General features: G+C 56.2%; 2 protein-coding genes and 1 pseudogene across 2 annotated transcripts; 2 read left to right on the forward strand and 1 right to left on the reverse strand.

Annotated features, from left to right (window-relative positions):
* Positions 1 to 5672: 5672 nt before the first annotated feature.
* LOC120681437 lies at positions 5673 to 6249 on the reverse strand (annotated as a pseudogene).
* A 6308-nt stretch (positions 6250 to 12557) lies between these two features.
* Positions 12558 to 13129, forward strand: LOC120681057. The gene is made up of 2 exons (XM_039962606.1): positions 12558 to 12779; positions 12869 to 13129. The coding sequence occupies exons 1-2, from the start codon at positions 12558 to 12560 to the stop codon at positions 13127 to 13129; spliced, it is 483 nt and encodes a 160-aa protein (XP_039818540.1).
* A 2431-nt stretch (positions 13130 to 15560) lies between these two features.
* LOC120681058 lies at positions 15561 to 16475 on the forward strand. The gene has a single exon (XM_039962607.1). It carries the CDS (start codon positions 15561 to 15563, stop codon positions 16473 to 16475), a length of 915 nt encoding a protein of 304 aa, XP_039818541.1.
* The last annotated feature ends 3232 nt before the right edge of the window (positions 16476 to 19707 follow it).

Here is a 19707-nt window from a genome sequence, read left to right on the forward strand (position 1 = left end):
CGGCCTACCTCCGCGTACGTCAGCGGGTTGTTGAGTAGGTTGGGTACGGGCCGTATGGCTCGCACCGCCGCCGGGAGATGAGACAAGAATGACCTCGATCGGCTGGAGATACGACGCCACCGCCATGGCTCGATCCACTGCTTAAAAAATAGGTCAAACATCTAGGCTAAAAGTACAATTTATTGTTTGAACCAGTACTAATGTGAGACATCAGCACCGGCTGCAACAATAGCCAGTATTCTTGGCCCGCGCCGAGCGCTGGCAAGACGTGCCACGGCACAAATCGGTGCCAATGCACTAACAAAGGCACTGGTTAAAGTCATGAGCCGGTACCAAATAAACGATGCATCAATGGCACCGGGTAGTGGCACGACCCGGTGCTTATAGAGCAGACATTAGCACCGGGTCATGCCATGACCCGGTGCCAGAGCTATTTCTCTCACCATGACACATGGTGATAAAACGAACCGGTACCAAATGTTTGAGAATGAGCACCGGTGGAAAAAACCACCCGGTACCGATGTCCTCTCGCGTCTGGATATTTCTGAGTGATGGCCGTCCTCTCTCTCGCGTCTCTCTACCCTTCTCATTTCTCCTTTTTCCTCTCATTTCTCCTCTCATCCTCTGGAGGAGCGGCGGCCCGGCACGGGAGGAGCGGCGGCCCGGCCGTGGGGCGCAAGCGCACGGGCAGCCGGCGGCCGCCGCCGCCGCCGTGGGGTGCGCGGGACGTCGCCGCCGTAGGAGCTGGCAGTGGGAGCCGGCCGCTGCAGAAGGTGGCCGTGGGAGCCGCGGTGCCTCGCCCGACCCACCGTCGTCGTGCCTCGCCGGGGCCCCTTGATCCGGCGGTGGGGCCCGTAGATCCGGCGGAGCTCAAGGGAGCGCCAGATCCGGCGGATCTCGAGGGGCCACCAGAACCGGCGGAGCTCAAGGGGGCGCCACCGCGCCAGATCCGGTGGAGCACGAGGAGGCCCTCCATGGCGTGCGCGTGGAGCTCAAGAAGGCGATCCATGGTGGTGACCGAGCTCATGCGGCGGAGCTCGAGGAGGGAAGAGGAAGAGCGGCACCATGGACGCAACCTCCAGCGGCGCCATGGACGCAACCTCCAGCGGCACGGCGCCGGTGACCCACCAGAGGAACACCAACGTGAGCACGGCGCCGGTGACCCACAAGAGGAGGGAGCCGCGCCGCGGCCTCGCGCGCGCCGGCGGCGGGAACTACCGGACTGCGCGTGGATCCGCGGCGGTGCGAGCATAGTAGTGGCGAGTGCCCACCGGAGATGGATGCCAGGGAGGTGGAGCGGCTGTTGATGACGCTGGGCTCCTTCGCTTGCCGCCGGCCGCCGTGACGCCCGCCTGGATCCGCGCGCCGGCCGCGCCGCCCCAGGCCGACCGCCGAACAGGCTTATTTTTTTTGTTTGCCAAAAATACTTTGGTACCGGTTGGTCTTTCCAACCGGTATCAATGGATGTCTAAGGCACCGGGTGAAAAACCCGGTGTCCTAGGGTGAGGTCATTGGTCTCGGTTTGCGGGTATCAGTTGGAAAACCGGTATCTATGGGCGTTTTCAACCGTTTCTAAACTTCCCAAAGAAAAAAATTCTGCAACATTTTTGGTTTCTTCACGAAACAAAAAAGCTGCGTTAAACCATGGAACGTGGATCGTGTTTGTTTTCTATTATAACCGGCTTTGTCGGTGTGATAATTTCAGGAAATGTTTTGCTTATTTTCACTTCTATGATAAACCGTATAAGACATTTAAACTACGAGAAGCGAAAAAGTGATAAGGCTTATAAAATTACTCGATAAGGCTTCAAAATTACTCGATAAGGCTTCAGAGTATAATAATCTAGCTAAACGTGATCGATCGGTAGAAGGGAAAACAAACAAAATGGTGCCCTTCTTCAGTACACTTACTGTACACAGGTTGCATGCTTAATTCCTGTGCCCTTCTTCGGTGCACGTCAATGCACGCTGCTGCCCGTGATCCAGGAGACGACGGCTCCCTAGGAATAGTCGTGTGGACCGAGCGATCGGAGCGGCGGTCCGGCCGTTGGGCAGTTTCGGCCGGCGCGGCACCGTTGGTGACGCGCACGCAGTGGCATAGCTAGAATTTTTGTATGGGGTAATGCCAAATTCAAATTTTATATACTAATCGGTAAATTTTATTTAGCAATTTGGTAAAAATTTTATAAAATTATCCAATAATTCAGTACACAACTATTAAATGGTATAATAAGTCTACATAATACATGAATGAGTAACCGACAATGTAATACAACCTTAATTTCTACAGCATACATCTACAACCTACATCAATTGAACTAAATCATGCTAAAATCTAACAACAAAACTAGCTAACAAATTAGGTTGCAGTAAAGAAAAGTTAGGATTAGAGATTTAGGGAAAACTGGTGGAGAGAATGGAGGGGAAAAATCTCTCACTATGTCCGGAGCTGGGAGGTGGCCTGGTGCCAGGCGGAAGCGAGGAACCGAGGTGTGGATCTACGCTCTCTTTCATCAAAAATTTGGCCTGACAAGTGGGATTTCCTTGTGAGTCTAATCTTGGTGAGAAAGTGTTTCACTTCTTTCAACTTTTATTATAGTACTAGGCAATTATTATCATACGTTGCTACTTACAAAGTTGGTATAAGTATCGGGTACGTATAATTGTCCGTGTGTTAATTTGTAGGAACCTACGTGATCGAGTCGTGATGGAGGGATGGTCCGACTCACTTACCAGATGGACTAAGGCCCACCAGTCAATGATACAAGGCGGACCAAACAAAAAACTTATGTGGAAACCTTACTTACTTTAGAAACACTAGGCAATTATGCTCGTGTGTTGCTGATGGTGGGTGATCACCGCTAACAGGGATTCGTAGGAACCCCCGTTTAGAGATTCGGCCAGGGGCGTAAACTGCGCAAGGATCTCCCTTACGGAAGCGAGTTGAGACAGTGGTTTTTAGACAGGTTCAGGCCACCCGGAGGCGTAATATCCTACGTCATGTGTATTGTGATTGGTTCTTTGATGATCACGAGTTGGGGAGCCCAGGCCCGGTCCCTTCACATGTCTAGAGACCTTCTATTTATAGACCACAACTGTCTTCTCTCTAACTTGTGTGAACGCCCCATTTGCATGGTGGGCGTTGTCTTCTAGCCTGCCCTGCCCTTGTCAGGCGGTCAAGCGGCTTATCGGGCCCACTACAGTAGGCCTTGAGGAACCCGCCAGTGTCAAAGGCGCTTTGGGGCGACCTCGGAGCGTCCCGGGGTGATCCGGGGTCGTCTGGCAGGCCCTTGTGCCCCAGGGTATCCCATGGGGACGCCCGGGTGGCCCGAGGTGGTTGCGTGGTGGTTTCGGTGGTGCCACGCGGACCCTCCTGGTCCGGGGTGACCCTGGTCAACCCCGGAGAGATGGCCGGGGTCGACATGGTTTTTACGGTGACGGATGGCGCGGTAAACGGTGGTGGGTCCGGCCACCGGTTCGGCAGTCGCCAATCGCCATCCACTGGTTGCTGGAACAAGTGCTGAAAAGCAAGACGACGGATCACTCGCATGATCGGTTGCTTCAGGACCATGGAAATAAACTGAGCTGCGCGGCCCTGCATGCATCGCTATTCGCTGTTCGTGGCAGTGGCAGTGGCACGGCCGGCGCCCTCGGTCGCGCGCATCATGGCCCGCCCGCCCGCCGCGCGGCATGCCACGGGGTTTGTCTTTGTCTTGCGGGGGACCGGTCCGGTCCGGGCCGGCGCCCCATGCCGGTTTGTTGCTCGATCGATTCCATGCATGCATTCCGTCCCTTGACCAAGCACCCAGCGGCCTCGCTTTTTCGTCGTTCTGGAGGCTGGAAAGCTAGGATAAGGGATGTTGAAACTAGAAAGTAGAAACTAAAATGGAACGAATAAAGAATTTATTGATTAATTGAATGAATAATGTAAAATGATGAAAAGTGTGTCCAAAGGATGTCTTTTCAATTCGGGATTCGGATCTCTTTGCAAAAGGTTTAGATCCTTTCGTGAAAGGTAATGTCTATCTACTAAACAGTGTCTCTCCATGAAGAGGTGTCAACTAGTTGCAGGGGTGGATCCAGCGGTGGGTTTGGATGGACTCGAGCCCCTCCTACCGCTGGAAATCCCATGAAACCTCCTCTAAGTCTCTCCTACAAATTTGAGGAAGAAAAATGAGGGAAGGAGAGATTGGAGGAGGAAGAAGAAAAGGAGAGTCCCTCCTAAACTCCATTATGTCTCCACCACTGACTAGTTGATCACTGTACACTACTAGAAAAACCAGCATTCGTCCAACACGTTAGTACCTGTCATATTTTCGGCCGGTACTAACATGCGGCGTTAGTACTGGTCAGAAGGCACAGTGCCATAGAAGCTCATTTACTACCGGCTTGTAGTCTCAGTCGGTACTAAATGTCGGTATAGAGGTTCCCTGGAAGCTATTTAGTACCGGTTGGTACCTTCGACCCGTACTAAATTGCATTATCTCCATTTAGTACCGGTTGGAGACTGGAGCCGATACTAAATCTCTCAGCCACCAGCACCGTCGTCCTTAAATCCACCACCACTCACGCCACATCTTATCTCTATCTCATCCTCTCTCTTCCCCCCCTCTCCTCAGGCAGGCCACCGGCGGCATCCTGGCGTCGAGCATGGCGCGGTGGCGCGTGGGGGCTAGGCCCTCCCGGCGGCGCGCGGGGCCAGGCGGCGCGCGGGGCTCGGCTGGCCTCCCAGCGGCGCGCCAGGCCACGCCGCCGGCCGGCCTCCTAGCGGCGCGCGGGGCTGCCTCCTGCTTTGCCTCCTCCAGATGTGTGATTTTGAAATGTATTCTTCTAAAATTTGTGATTGTGAGATGTATTTTTCTGAAATTTGTGATTGTGAGATGTATTTTTCTGAAATTTGTGATTGTGAGATGTATTCTTGTGATAGTGAAATGTATTCTTGTGATTGTGATTGTCATATTTGTGATTGTGATGTGAGTTTTTGATTGTGATGACCGGTGTGGTGGGAAAGGAAAAAGAAACAAATGAGAATGAAAACGAAAACGAAAAAAGAGGCGTGAAAGAAAAAAAGAGGCGCGAAAGGAAAAGCTGCTGTGTTTGGACTAAAGGCTTTTAGTACTGGTCGGTGTTGAATGAAAACGAAAACGAAAAAAGAGGCGCGAAAGAAAAAACTGCTGCATTTGTACATAAAGACTTTTAGTTCAGGTCGGTACTAAGAAATTCTTTAGTACCGGACAGCTTGGCCGATACTAAATGTCATATCATTTAGTACCGGCCAAGCGGTACCGGTCAGCTATCCGGTACTAATAGGGGGTTGCTGATTGATACAAATGACAGTTTTTTAGTACTGGTAAACTTAATTCTAACAAGGGGATGGGATCGTTTCTAACAAGGGGGATGGGTTCGGAAGGTGCGGTGTGGTGGTGTGTGTGGGGGAACGAGATCCTCAGCAGTCGGCGGATGCTGACTTTTCTCTGCAGTCGCCGTGATCCACCGTCCAGTAGCAATCCAACGCCTCGCTCCCAGATGGCTCGCGCGCTGCTCCCTGCAGGAGTCTGGCTCAGCTCGCTCGCGGCTGACGACGGCTCGATTCCCCCTTCCCCTGTCCTCTTCTCATGCTTACTGCTGCAGCGACGGCGAAGGACTGCCGATTCGACAAGCATTTGAGGCTACACAGCAAGCTAGCTGTGGTTGCTTGCACTTGCACAAGACGCGTCTGCAGGCATGGGCTCGATCGGGCTCACCTCTTCGCCCTCTTGGGGTCCCGGATTAGCTCCGGGGAGGCGGCAGCCTGCCCCGTCGCTGGCGCCTCCGCATCCGCGGCCTCGTTCCGCTCGTCATCGCAGACATTGGTGGCGCCGCCCGTGGGGGCATCGCCGCCGCCGTCATTGCTGCCGCCATTCTCGGACCCCGGCGCGGACGACGACCCGCCGCCAGCCTCGTCGGGGAACATGGACCTGAGCTGGTCATCGTCGAGGCGCTCGAACTCGCCGGCCGCGCTGTCCGCGGGCGCCACCTCGACGAAGGCCACCGAGTCGCTGAGCGACCTGCGGTGCGCGCGCCCCGCCGCGACGCTGCGAACTCGGCGAAGTCGTCCACCCATGCCGCGGCCTCGTGGTGGCCCCCCTCCGGCCAGTGGTGAACCGCGGACGGGATCCTGGGCGACAGCTGCGCCATGCGCGCGCAAGCGCAACGCGTACACGGCCGCCGGACGATCCGCCCGCAGAACCCCGCGGTAGCTCGCTGGCAATGCGCACACCACCCCGTGGTAGCTCGCTGGCAATGCGCACACCGGCCGGCAGCGAGTGACCCAGCCTCTTGTGTTAGCTCAGCCTCCCGAGGGAGCTCGACCGCAGCCTTGCTCACCCGCGGGATCTCGCCTGCCGCCGATGGAGCCGCTGCCGACCTCTCCTTCAACCCCGACCGGCTGCGCACTGCTCCGCCCTCCCTCGCTCCAGCTGCCGCCCGAGCCCTGCTCGCCCGTCGCCGCGCGCCCGCCGCTGCCTCCTCCGCCGGCGCGACTGCGGCGAGCGGTAAGCAGGAGAAGAGGACAGGGGAATCGAGCCGTCGTCACCCAGGGGCCGCGAGCGAGCTCTGTCGAAAAACGCGAGCCAGCCTCTTGCACGGAGCAGCGCGCGAGCCATCTGGGAGCGAGGCGTTGGATTGCTGCTGGACGGTGGATCACGGCGACTGCAGAGGAAAGTCAGCATCCATCGACTGCAGAGGATCTCGTTCCGTGGGGGTAGGGGTGGGGGGGGGGGGGGTGTTGGGGATTGGAGGGTCCGTCTGGAAGCTCGGTGAGGTGTTCCAGCCGTTGAGGTGGCCGGAGACGGTGGGGGCGACACGGACCGAACGTCGCCGGGTGTCGCATGCTGGGAAGCAGCCGCGTGTCCGCCGTGGACTCATCTAGTATGGAATTCAGCCTAGCCCCGCCGGGGGCGCCGGCGAATTATTGATCCGCGGCTGCTCGCTGACGGTGACCGTGTAGTTATAGTAGTACATGTAGGACATTTTTGTTTTTTTTTTGTTTTCGTTTTTTGATAGGGAGTAGTAGAGTGGCTGCCCTCTATCACGACAGATTCTGCTTCCGTGCTTCTCCCACCATGCGTACTCTCTCGGTGAGAGAGAAAGACAAGGGTATGAGCTTGTCACTTCCCATTGCCATTGCCAGCCGGAGCATCTTTGGTACCGTACAATTCTCTTGCTACGAAAGCTGCACAAAAGAAGGCCAGCCAGCAACATCGTCTTTTGTTTCCAGATCAGCCGAATAAACGGTCCAGATCATGCGTTTCCTGATCATTTTGCAAAAACAAATTCTCGATCTTTAGCAAATTCAACCTGCAGTTCGGCCTCCTCTCTCAGATAAGTTTGCGGAAAAGCTCATAATTTTTCTCAAAATCAACCCGCAGTCCAACCTTCCCGGTTCAAGAAAATTTGCAAAAAAAAACTTAAATTTTCATAAAATCAACCCGCCTTTCTAGTCCGCTCTCAAAAATTTCTTTTAGGAAAACCCTTAGATTTTAACTAAATCAAGGCACAACTCGCATGCATGAAACAAGAATAGCTACTAATCGCCGATCAGCCATACATTGGTGAATCCGTCCCGGTCTCGTACACGCTACCCATCACACTAAATGAGCTGGTCAGGTTGGAAGTCATCACCCCGTAAAAAGGAGGGGGTGCCTAAGACTAGAATTGCGACTGTACTGAAGTTGTAACAAGGTAGCTGTAGGGTCCAGATGGTGGACTAGAGGGGTGAATAGTCCTTTTTAAAACTTAATACGTTTCCAGCTAACCGAAACAAAGACATAATTAAACTAATCGGTCTAGCCAAGACTACACCCCTCTATCTAATACTTGCACCTTACAAAAAGAATCTAATTGAGCAGTTAAAGTGCGGGACTAGGCAGAGCTCATCTAAACAAAACTAGGTTAAGCTGCAGAAAAGAAGGGCAGCCAGCGAGGCCACGTCGCCCACTGTTCCCAGTCGTATGATCAGTCGGACGAACGGTCTGGATCGTGAGTTTCACGATCATGCAAAAAAAGTTTTCGATCTTTAGTGAAATCAACCCGCAATCCGACTTCCTCTCTCTCAGGTAAGTTTGCATAAAAGTTCACAACTTTTCTCAAAATCAACTACAGCCCAACCTTCCCGGTTCAGGGAAATTTGAAAACAAATGCTTAAGCTTTTATAAAATCAACCCACCGTCCTAATCCACTCTCAAGAATTTCATTTATTAAAACCCTTAGATTTTAACAAAATCAAACAACAACTCGCCTACATGAAGCAGGAATAGCTAGTAATCTCGGATTAGCCATACGCCGGTGCATCCATTCCCGGGCCTCGTACACATTGCCCGTCACACTATATGAGTTGGCCATGTTGGAAGTCTTCAACATTAACAGTTAAAGGGGGATGCCTAAGCCTCGACTTGCGACTGGATTGAAGTCGTAACAAGGTAGTTGTAGGGTCGAGAGATGGTGGACTAGAAGAGGATGAATAATCCTTTTTAAAACTTAAAATGTTGTTGGCTAACTGAAATAAAGGTGAAATTGAACTAATCGATCTAGTCAAGACTACACCCCTCTATCTATTACTTACACCATACAAAAAGAATCTAATTGAGTAACTAAGGTGCAGGACAAGGTAGAGCTCACCTAAGCAAAACTAGGTTGCATGGTCACACAAACCTATGCACTAGTACTCAAGTAAAGAGGGAGCTCCTACACATACTAGTATGCAAAAGCGCACAAAGCCTAGACACAACTAGAGCTTCTTAGCCAGCAAAGCTACACAAGCTAAACTAGAGAGCTCGGAACAACTTAACTACACAAACTAAGCTAAGCAAGGCAACTTAGCTACACAAGCTAACTCGCGCAAAAAAAGAGAAACTACTTTACTACACAAGTAAACTAGTTACACAAGGGCAACTACAACTCACTACCTGACGGGGGTATAAACCCGGGATCCCTAGCGGGCTAGACTCGTACGATTGGAAGCCCAGAAGGCTCACCGGGCCATAAAACGCGACGGCCTACTAACCGGCGCGGGAAGCTGCCTTCGCTTCTAAGGCAACGAGTCCGGGAGCCCGGCCTCCCGGGACACGTGGCAGCCCCCCGACCTAACGCACCAGGTCAGAGCCGTGCCGAAGACCCAGGACGTGAGCTCCAAGAACGTCGCGCCTCTTGACAGGCGTGCTGGCCAAGATAGGCCCCGTGCAGGCCCCAAGACGCCAGCTCTCCTTATCTTGCGGCAAGAGTTTAGCCAACAGGACTCTCTGACAAGGGGACAGCGCCGCTCGCGTGGGCCCCGCGACACAACAGGAGGGGGCGTCCACAGACGCTGCCCCCCTCACCATAATGATGGTTGCCTCTGCGCACCATCTCATTACGCCAGCGAGTGTGCTTCCGGCCAGACCTCGGTAAGACACACCTCACCAGGAGCGCCGTCCAGCTGACAAGCGCCGTCCCGACTGAGCCAAGATGGGACAGTACCGGGGAACATGTCGCCCGAGAAGATCGCCAAGATCAAGCCTGCCCACTCCCGACCGACCGAGTGGGCCCTGATGACTGACAAGGACGAATCGCACCCCAACGGTGCCAAGTCACAGCGCTAGATAAAAGTATATGGGGCCCCACCTTGGACCAGACGGTGCCAAAACACAGCGCTAGATAAAAGTAAATGGGGGCCCCACCTTGGACTATAAAAGGGAAAGCCCCCCACGTAGGAAAGGGTTGGACTCCCACGGGTTCGACACTGCTTGACCAGCTTGTAAGCTCCCCTCTGAACTTTGAGCACCCGGGCTCGAGAGCAATAGAGCGAGAACACCACCCCCATACTGGACGTAGGGCATTTCAGGCCCGAACTAGTCTAAATCCTCGAGTCTTTGAGTGCTAGACCATATCCGATCAAGCGCATAACAAACGAGCAATCGAGTAGTTTTGTAGTCGCCCATTTCCCACAGTGATAGTTTTGGCGCCATCCGTGGGGAGCGCTTTGTGCGTTCACTGCTTTGACGATCGGATGGTTTCGATCACCCCATTCATCGCTCCGGCGGCGAGCCGCGGCGAGCCGCGACGAGATGATCCGTTTCGGCTCCCTGGAGTTTCCCACGATCCCCCGCGACGGATTGTGGGCGCCTCCACCGTTCCCGCCATCCCAGACCTTCCAGTTCGGAAGCTTGGAGTTCGTCACCGATCAGCTCGGTGCACTGCACCTCCATGAGAAGGAGGCCGCTCCGGCGGACACAGGAGCCTTCTGCTCACACCAAGCCTCGCGACCTGAGGCGTTGGCGATCAGTTCGCTGGCGCATCAAGAAGCGCAGGCCATCATTGCCAACCCGTGCGGTGCTCCGCCGCATCGCGCCCATGATGGCCTCCAACCCCGCCGTCGAGGACGTCAACTTGGTCCTCTTCTCTTTGGCCAACATCTCTCGACAGCTCGTGGGCGGGCCTCCGCTCCCGACACCCCGCTCGTTCTCAGAGCGACTCCCGTTCGGCCTACGCAACGCTGCGAGCGTCTACGCTCGGGAGGTGCGCAAGGCCGCCCAAGGGTTCCAGCCCGCGTCACAGTTCGTGGGCATGACGGAAAGCTACCCTGACTCTGTCCACGACCTCCTGTGCTTCGAGGATCCCCTGAGTGATTCCTCTAGCATGGGGGATAGCCGCCTAGAGGGGACATACGCGCCGCCGTGCATGTGCGCCATGGCCGACGGCGACCTGCCGTTGGAGGTGGTGCCGTCCGAGCAGACGCACGCCCCAGCGGACCACCGCGAGCGCACGCTCGCCAACGCATAGGACCACGGTGAAGGTCTCCTCCATCGCCAGCAAATGCCTCCGCCCATGGAATAGGCCCCACGGGCCCCCTCTGAGTCAAAAGGGATAAACCCCGCGGGGTCCGCGCGTCGGCGCGCACTTGGGGTCAACCACGACATCATCAACGACGCCCGCATGCAACTCCCGCAAGAGTTCCGTGCGGGCCAAAACATCGCAGCGGCCACGATCCTCCTGAAGACGCTACCAGAGCTGGAGGATCCGGCCCAAAGGGACCTTCACCGCCAGGTGAGGAACCTGGTGGAACTCACCGCCGTCCAGCAGGCGGAGAGCTCCTCGCTACACCGCCGGCAGGCCGCTGCCTCGTGTCCCGCTGGCGGTGCGAGCCACGGTGGGCGGGAGCCATCCGAAGTGCAGCGCACCCCACCTGCGCGGCAGGCCGACTTGGGCAGCGCACCAGCCCCAGCGGCGGCATCCGCTCCTCTCCCACCGAGGCCACCGATTCACGACTGCGTCGGTCCCAACTACGACGCGCGCAGTGTGATCTGAGGCCGGCAGCAGGCGAGGCACCACGCCGACGTCGACCGCGCGGCCGCACGAGCAGAAGATGCGCGGGCATATGCGCCCAACCCGGAGCGCTCACCGCTCCGGCGTGGGGTCGCCCCTGCGACCCCGACGTGGATCGTGGCCGAAGTTCGAGCCCGGACCCAACTGGGCCAAACGCCTTCTCCAGAGCGATCTGGGGGGCGCCTTTCCCCCAACGCTTCCGACCGCCGGCGAACCTCGTGAAGTATACTGGGGATACGAACCCCGGCGTGTGGCTGGAAGACTACCGGCTTGCATGCCGGGTCGGAGGAGCAAGCGACGACCGCTTCATCATCCAGTACCTCCCTATATGCTTGGGAGAGAACGTCCGCGCTTGGCTGGATTTCTTGCCCACCGACTCCATCGGTAGCCGGGCAGATCTACGGAAAGTGTTCATCGGTAACTTTCAAGGCACGTACGTACATCCTGGCAACTCTTGGGACCTCAAGAACTGCAAACAGGAGCCCGACGAGTCCTTGCGCGACTACATCCGGCGCTTCTCCAAGCAGTGCAACTCACTGCCGGGCGTCGTCGACGCCGACGTCATCGGCACATTCCTCAGCGGGACGCACTGCAAGGCCCTGGTCCACAAACTGGGGTGCTAGAAGCTGCGCACTGCACACGACATCCTGGAGATCGCCACCAACCACGCCTCCGGCGAGGAAGCAGTCGGGGCCGTCTTCGAACGCGACCAGCACGCGGCGAAAGAGAAGTGGCGTGACCGCGACAGGCCCTCCTCGAGCTGCGAGGACAGGAAGAACAAGAAGAACCGCCGATCACCTGCCGCTGGCGAGGTCGCGGCGACTGAGCGCCAGGACAAGCAGTGTACCAACCATGGCTATCCGGTGAACCACAAGTTCAAGGATTGTGATATGATGAAGCGCCTCCTCCGCAGGACAGCCAAGACCGACGGTGACGGCCACGACAAGAGGCCAGACGCCGACCAGGACAAAGGGAAGCCGGCGGAAGGAGAGTTCCCGGACGTGGATCCATGCTTGGTGATCATCGGTGGCTCGGAGGACGAGTGCTCCAGGCGACTGTAGAAGGTTCGGCTCCGCGAGGTATGTGCTGCCGCAAGTTCCATTCCTAGAAAGTTGAAATAGGCGTCCACGCCCATTATTTTCGATCAGGACGACCATCCGGCAAACATCCCACGACCTGGGAGCTATCCCCTTGTCATTGACCCCGTCGTCAGCAACATGCGTCTATCCAAGGTACTGATGGACGGGGCCAGCAGTCTCAACATCCTCTACATCGACACCTTGGAAGCCATGGGAATCCCACAAGCCTACTTGCGGGAATCCCTCTTCCCCTTCTACGGCATCTTGCCGGGCATGAAGGCATACTCGGTCGGCAACATCGACTTACTGGTCACGTTTGGCAGCAAATCCAACTTCCGCACCGAGACCCTCACATTCGAGGTGGTGGACTGGAAGGGGTGTATTATGCCATTCCTGGGCGCCCCGCCTACGCCAAGTTCATGGCGGTGCCCAACTACACCTACCTCAAGCTCAAGCTGCCGGGCCCGAGCGGTGTCATCACCGTGAGCGGCTCCTTCGAACAGGCCTACGTAAGCAGTTGTGAGTACTATGACCTCGCCACCACCGCGGCAAACTCGGTTGAGCTTGGCCAGCTTCGCGCCACCACCGTCGAGTGCCGCCCTGACCATGGAAAGCCTAGCCAGGCACCGGCCTTCGTCTCAACCGACGAGACCAAGTCGGTCACGGTCGATGACACCGACCCCACCAAGACGGTGCGGATCGGCTCCTAGCTGCCGGCCAAATAGGAACACGCGCTCATCTACTTCCTCCGCGCCAACAAGGACACTTTTGCCTGGAAGCCGTCCGACATGCCGGGCATCCCAAGGGAGGTCGCCGAGCACGAGCTCCGCATTTTGCCGGGATCCAAGCCCGTCCAGCAACGACTGCGCCGCTTCAACAACGACAGGCGCAGGGCCATAGGAGAGGAGATAGCTAAGCTTTTTGCTGCCGGCTTCATAAAAGAAGTATACCATTCCGACTGGCTATCTAACCCAGTCCTTGTAAAAAAGAAAACCGGTCAATGGAGGATGTGTGTTGATTACACCAGCCTGAACAAGGCTTGCCCCCAAAGACCCTTTTCCTTTACCTAGGATAGATCAGATAATCGACTCCACCTCCGGGTGCGAAATCTTGTCTTTTCTAGATGCTTACTTGGGCTATCACCGAATAGTGATGAAGGAATCCAACCATCTCGCGACATCCTTCATCACACCATTTGGCTCATACTGCTATGTATCGATGCCTTTTGGTCTCAAGAATGCAGGGGCAACATACCAGCGATGCATGCAAGCCTACTTTTCCGACCAGATCAACCCGCCGATCGACCCCGACCGGCCGGACCCGCCTCGGGCGACGGCCGCGGTCTACGTTGACGACGTCGTCGTCAAAACACCCCGCGCGGACGACCTGGTCACCACCCTGAGCGCTACATTTGCAAATCTCAAGAGATTCAACATCAAGTTGAATCCTGAGAAATGCACATTCGGTGTGCCCAAGGGCAAACTTCTCGGGTACATGGTGTCCGAGTGTGGCATTGAAGCCAACCGCGACAAAATCGCAGCCATCACCAACACAGGGCCCATCCGTGGTGTTAAGGGTGTCTAGAGGTTAACCGGGTGCCTGGCAGCGCTCAGCCGGTTCATCGCCCGGCTAGGAGAGCGAGGCTTACTGCTGTACAAACTCCTCAAGAAATCCAACACTTTTGTCTGGACAGAGGAGGCACAGGCGGCCCTCGACCGCCTCAAGGCCCTCTTGTCCTCTCCACCGGTGCTCATCGCACTGGACCCCTGCGAACCCCTTTTGCTCGACTTAGCAGCCACTAACCATGTGGTCAGCGCCGCCCTGGTGGTCGAAAGGGAAGAAGAGGGGCATGCCCTTAAGGTCCAACGACCCGTTTACTTCGTCAGCGAAGTGCTGACTGACACCAAGTCACGGTACCCGCAGACGCAAAAACTTCTCTATGCCGTCGTCATGATGGCCAAGAAGCTGCAACACTACTTCACCGAGCACGAGGTGTCGGTCGTCCAAATGGGCAGTCGAGCTTATGGGCTACGACGTCAAGTTCGTGCCACGCACGACGATAAAGTCCCAGGCCCTGGCCAATTTCATCGCCGAGTGGACGAAAGTCCAAGCTCCGACCCCAGAAATCTCTCACGAATACTGGACCCTCTACTTCGACGGGTCGGTCATGGGACCCGACGCGGGGGCCGGGGTCGTCCTGGTCTCCCCAGAAGGAGGCACGTTCCAGTACGTAGTTCGCCTCCACTTTCCCGCATCCAACAATGTTGCAGAATATGAAGCAGTCATCAGCGGCCTCCTCATAGCCATCGACATCGGAGCAACCCGCCTATACATCTACGACGACTCCAAGCTCGTAGTCGACTAGGTCAGGAAGAACTCCAACTGCGAGAGCCCTCTCATGGACGCATACTGCCAAAAAGTCCGCAAGCTAGAAGGGAGATTCCAGGGTCTGAGCTCCACTACATCCCACGGAAGCAAAACCCCGACGCGAATGCTCTCGTAAAATTGGCCGCTGAGCGCAAGCCGGCGCCCAGCGGCATTTTCGTCAACAACCTGAACGCGCCGTCGGCGCGAGAGAAGCAGCCGGCCGTTGGCAGAGCAAAAACAGAGGAAGCAGAGCATGCGCAAAAAACAGAGCACGCTCCCTCCGACCCAGCCCCTGACCAGGTACCCGGGGGCCCAACCTGTCTCGCTACAGAACAATCCGACCCAAGCCAGGCAGACAACACAGATTGGAGAGCCGACCTATTGGCTTACCTCCTCCACGAAGTCCTCCCTGAGGACCGCAACGCAGCCCGCCGGATAGCCCGACGAGCCAAAACCTTCGCAGTAATCGACGGCGAGCTCTACAAACGCAGCCCCTCAGAGACTGGCATTCTCATGAAATGCATCCCCATTGCCCAGGGTAAGGAGCTCCTTCTCGAGATACACGCCGGGATCTGCGGACACCACGCTGCACCACGCTCCTTAGTCGGAAAGGCCTTCCGACAAGTATTTTACTGGCCTACAGCCCTGCGCAATGCGGAAGACATCATCCATGCATGCAAAGGCTGCCAGTTCTACGCCAAACAAACCCACCTGCCGGCCCAAGCCCTTCAGACCATTCCCATAACATGGTCATTCGCCGTATGGGGTCTAGACATGGTGGGGCCACTCAAGAAGGCACTAGGAGGGTTTACGCACCTACTTGTCGCAATTGACAAGTTCACTAAAAAGATAGAGGAAAAACCGATAACCACGATCGACTCCAAGGAAGCTGCCAAGTTCTTCCTGGACATCGTGTACAGATTCGGCGTGCCCAACTCCATCATCACCGACAACGGGACCAACTTCACAGGTCACTACTTCCAAGAATTCACGAAAGGATATGGGATTCGGATTGATTGGGCATCGGTTGGACACCCGCGCACAAATGGGCAAGTAGAAAGAGCTAACGGCCCAATCCTCCAAGGGCTCAAACCGCGCATTTTTGACAAGCTCAAAAAGTTCGCGGGTCGTTGGGTGGAAGAGCTGCCGGCAGTGCTCTGGAGCTTGCGAACCACACCTAACTGGTCCACAGGACTAACACCCTTCTTCCTAACATACGACTCCGAAGCCGTCTTGCCTTCCGATCTGGACTACGATGCGCCAAGAGTCAAAGCCTTTGACCCGCCAACGGCAGCGGAAGCTCAGAGGGACGCCATGGAAGTCTTGGAGGAAGCAAGGCTAGCTACGCTACGCCGATCGGTCCGCTACCAGCAAACTTCACGTAGGTACCACGAGAGGTGCATACGGGAGAGGACGCTGCAGGTCGGAGATCTGGTTCTGCGACGGGTCATGACGACGAAGGACAAGCACAAGCTCTCACCACCACAGGAAGGACCTTACAGCATCGCAGAGGTGATACGACCAGGCACCTACAAGCTAAAAGACTCCGACGGTAAAATTCTGACCAAGGCGTTGTTTCCCGACCAGGCACCTACAACACATTTGGCTCGGAGCGCTCGGGGGGCCAGACCATGGTCTTCGACCATCCTACTTTCCGTTGTTTCCCGTCTCTACAGCCCCTTGCCCTGAGCACTCTCAGGCCAAGGCGCTCGGGGGCCTCACTAGGACGAACCGTGCAGCACGCACACACTAGTTTTCTCTCATCACACAACACACAGAAACTCTCGTAACCAAATCGAAAACCAAACGCCAGAACTTTTCCGAAAAAGTGAACCTGAGCGAGATGGAAAATGAAGAAAAAAAATGAAAAGAAAACACAAATTTAAACATAGCAAAGGGCGCCACGCACATAGTGAACGCCCCAGATGTTCACCCAAGCCGCACGAACGGCTCGGGGTACAACACTTACACACTTTTTATAATTAAACAAAATAAAAAGATCGGCTGCCGGCCGGCCCTGCGCTCTGCCACCGTCCCGCCAGGACCCTACGCGCCGTCTAGCTCCGGGTCCGCGCTGCGTCGCAGTAGGTCGTCGACGTCCATCTCCGCCGCAATGACCCGCCCGAACCCGGCGAAGTCCAGTATGGTCCGCCGACGAACCGCCGCGCTGGACGTCTCCAGGAACCCGGGGTCGGTTCCTCCGAGGTGCACCCCGGTGCACAGACGGACGGAGGCCAATGCGGCGGCGGCACCATGGCATTTGCTCTCCCTCTTTCTCTCTGTTTTCCTCCGAGCAACTGGCATGCAGTAGTGACGACGGAGACGAGGCGACAGGAGGCAGATGATTAAATTGGCGATCATCGTCATCACCCCACAGCGGTTCCCGAGCAAAGCGACGCCTCGAGACATGAGCCGCCACAAATGGGCCTCTCCACAGCAACCGACGCATCGGTTCCACGGGTGCGTACTTTACAGTTCCAATTAAATCCCTGTTGTCAATTCGTTTCCAACTGCAGGGAAGGCGGCGAAATGTTTCCATGTCTCAAACGAATCGCAACCGCACGATTCGATTTCAAGATTCGAAGGCCAGTCCGCTGAGGGCTCCGCGCTGACTTGACTCAAAGAGCCAGGGAAGAAAAACCGAGATGAGCGCCAAGCGGCCCAAGCCCGACCTGCCCCGGCAGCAGTCGGGTCATCTCAAATTTTCTTGTCCGATCCGGCCTCTAGCGTTCCACGGAATCCCCTCCAGGGGGGAGGCCAACTAGGCCCCCCGAGCTGGCTGACGGCTCGGATATCTGACTGGGATGCAGGCTGTAGAGCAGTGGAGTGCTCCCAATGGGGATCCGTCGACCCGGTCGTCTGCGGCAGGGTCGGACTTCACTCGGATTGTCCTTAAATGGGCGTACCCGTTACCAAGCTCACCGAACCCGCCATTCCGGGCCATCGAGGTCAAGTGTTAGGGTTCACCTCCTCCGATCGCTACCGATCGCAGTGGAGTCGTTCATCGTTGAGGCATGAAAATGAAAAAACAATGCGGAAAAACCAACAAATGAAAACGCCCGAGGGTATTTCATCATCCATCTCTTTACATCGATCGGCTGAAAGCCATACATCAAATGAAAACTAGCTGCCCTCGACTCAGGGAAACAACAGATACAATGGATCGAATCCATTTACTCCCACTAAGGGAGCAACAAAAGAGGGCTAAGGCAACAACTGCTACCTGGCAAGATGGAGGACATGGCCAAAGAACGTCGCAAGACTTCTTGTAGCACCTCGCAAGCCTTCTCCTAGCATCAGTCGCGCCGAAAAACCCCTGGCGGAGGTGGAGGCAGATGATGCCGATGACGGGGAGTTTAATGGAGCTGAGGTTAGCCCAAAAACCCCCGCCGTCGCCTGCTTCCGGGTATCTTCCTCAGGCATTGGAAGACGGGCCATGATCTCCTTTCGTTGGCCACGGCGCCTTCCAGTCGCACCACTCTAACTGCCCGCCACCAAAGGGAGGCGCGGAGACCCATCCTGGCTGCAAGACCACCCTGCCTGATGAGATAGGAGCCTGTAACTGTCCCCCACTGCCACGATACACAACACCGAGTTGTGCAGCCTTCCAACCATAGCTGGAAGATGAGGCAGCGGATCCGTGACTCCGCGTCGACGACGCGTGAGATGCCCACCCGAGATCTCGGGGGAGCGGCAGCCGCAAGAAGGACGCAGAAGGGCGACCCCCATGGCAGGGAAGGGCCACACCGCCACCAAGTCTCCAAGCCGGTGCCGGGAGGAGCCCAAGGAGGCCGCCAGAAGCTGAGAGGGCCCCTTGCCGATTGGCAAGGGAGCCGGCAGACCAGTGGCCTGGCTTGCCTAACTCCAGCAGCAAGCCCTCAAACTCCTCGGCGTCGGGCAGCGGTCGGTGGGGTGAACTCGTTGGCGAGCTCATGCCTGAGGAAGATCCCCCGCCGTTCGCAAGCATTCTTCTAGCACCAGAGAAATAAGCCGTACCCACTCTCATCTGGAGGACGGGTGTGGGGAATGAGAAAGAAAACTACCAAAGGGATTTCCATGATCCGCTTTCTTATGTGGAACCATGTATCTACAGTACCTCTATTTATAGGCAAACATGGGCGCAAACGGGCCCAGCGCTCAGCAGGTCAGCCAAAATGGGGCACACCAAGGGCCCTCACCTAACCGAACCCCCTCTTGAATGCCGACGGGAGGGCGCCAGCACGCCAGGCAACTGCCACGCCACTCGGGGCACGATCGCCGCACGACCCGCCAATGTGAGGCGGCCCCGAATGGGGGGAAACGAGGCGTCCGTGGTACAACGATAAGAAGCGACGACCGGCCTCGAGATTCTACAGCGCCAGCGCCCCAGTCGACCATCAAGACGGGCCAGACCCCATAACGCCGTCTCTTGCGCACGCCGAAAGCTGAGGGCTCGGGCAGTTGGATGGGACGCCCCGGTCAGGAGTCATCAAGGCCAAGTCTAGCGGCTCCACGATCATTAAAAAATCCTAGAGCCGCTCGGGGGCCTCTAACAGGGGTATAAACCTGGTATCCCTAGTGGGCCAGACTCGTACGATTGGAAGCCCAGCAGGCTTGCCGGGCCATGAAATGCGACGGCCCACTAACCGGCGTGGGAAGCTGCCTTCGCTTCTAAGGCAACGAGTTCGGGAGCCCGGCCTCCCGGGACACGTGGCAGCCCCCCGACCTAACGCTGTCAGACCCAGGGCAGCGGGACTGCTTATAGATATAGAATGTTCTAGAGTAAGGGATAGCTCATGGATGTACCTTACCTCTTTTGTAACTACCCAAATAGGCGTAGAACTAGCTGCAGTACAAAGGAAACTATCAGATTGTGTTGTAATAGGACTCCAACTGTACTCGGATAGGACTTTCTATGTAACCCTGTCCCCCCGGATATATA

The sequence above is a fragment of the Panicum virgatum genome, chromosome 7N (assembly GCF_016808335.1).
Source record: "Panicum virgatum strain AP13 chromosome 7N, P.virgatum_v5, whole genome shotgun sequence".
Taxonomy (NCBI): domain Eukaryota; kingdom Viridiplantae; phylum Streptophyta; class Magnoliopsida; order Poales; family Poaceae; genus Panicum; species Panicum virgatum.

Excerpts from the sequence above, each read along its gene's own strand:
- LOC120681057 (XM_039962606.1), top strand. The coding sequence starts at position 12,558 with ATGCGTCTATCCAAGGTACTGATGGACGGGGCCAGCAGTCTCAACATC. Across the intron at positions 12,780-12,868 it reads CCGAGACCCTCACATTCGAG|CTCAAGCTGCCGGGCCCGAG; the intron begins GTGGTGGACTGG and ends ACCTACCTCAAG.
- LOC120681058 (XM_039962607.1), top strand. The coding sequence starts at position 15,561 with ATGGTGGGGCCACTCAAGAAGGCACTAGGAGGGTTTACGCACCTACTT.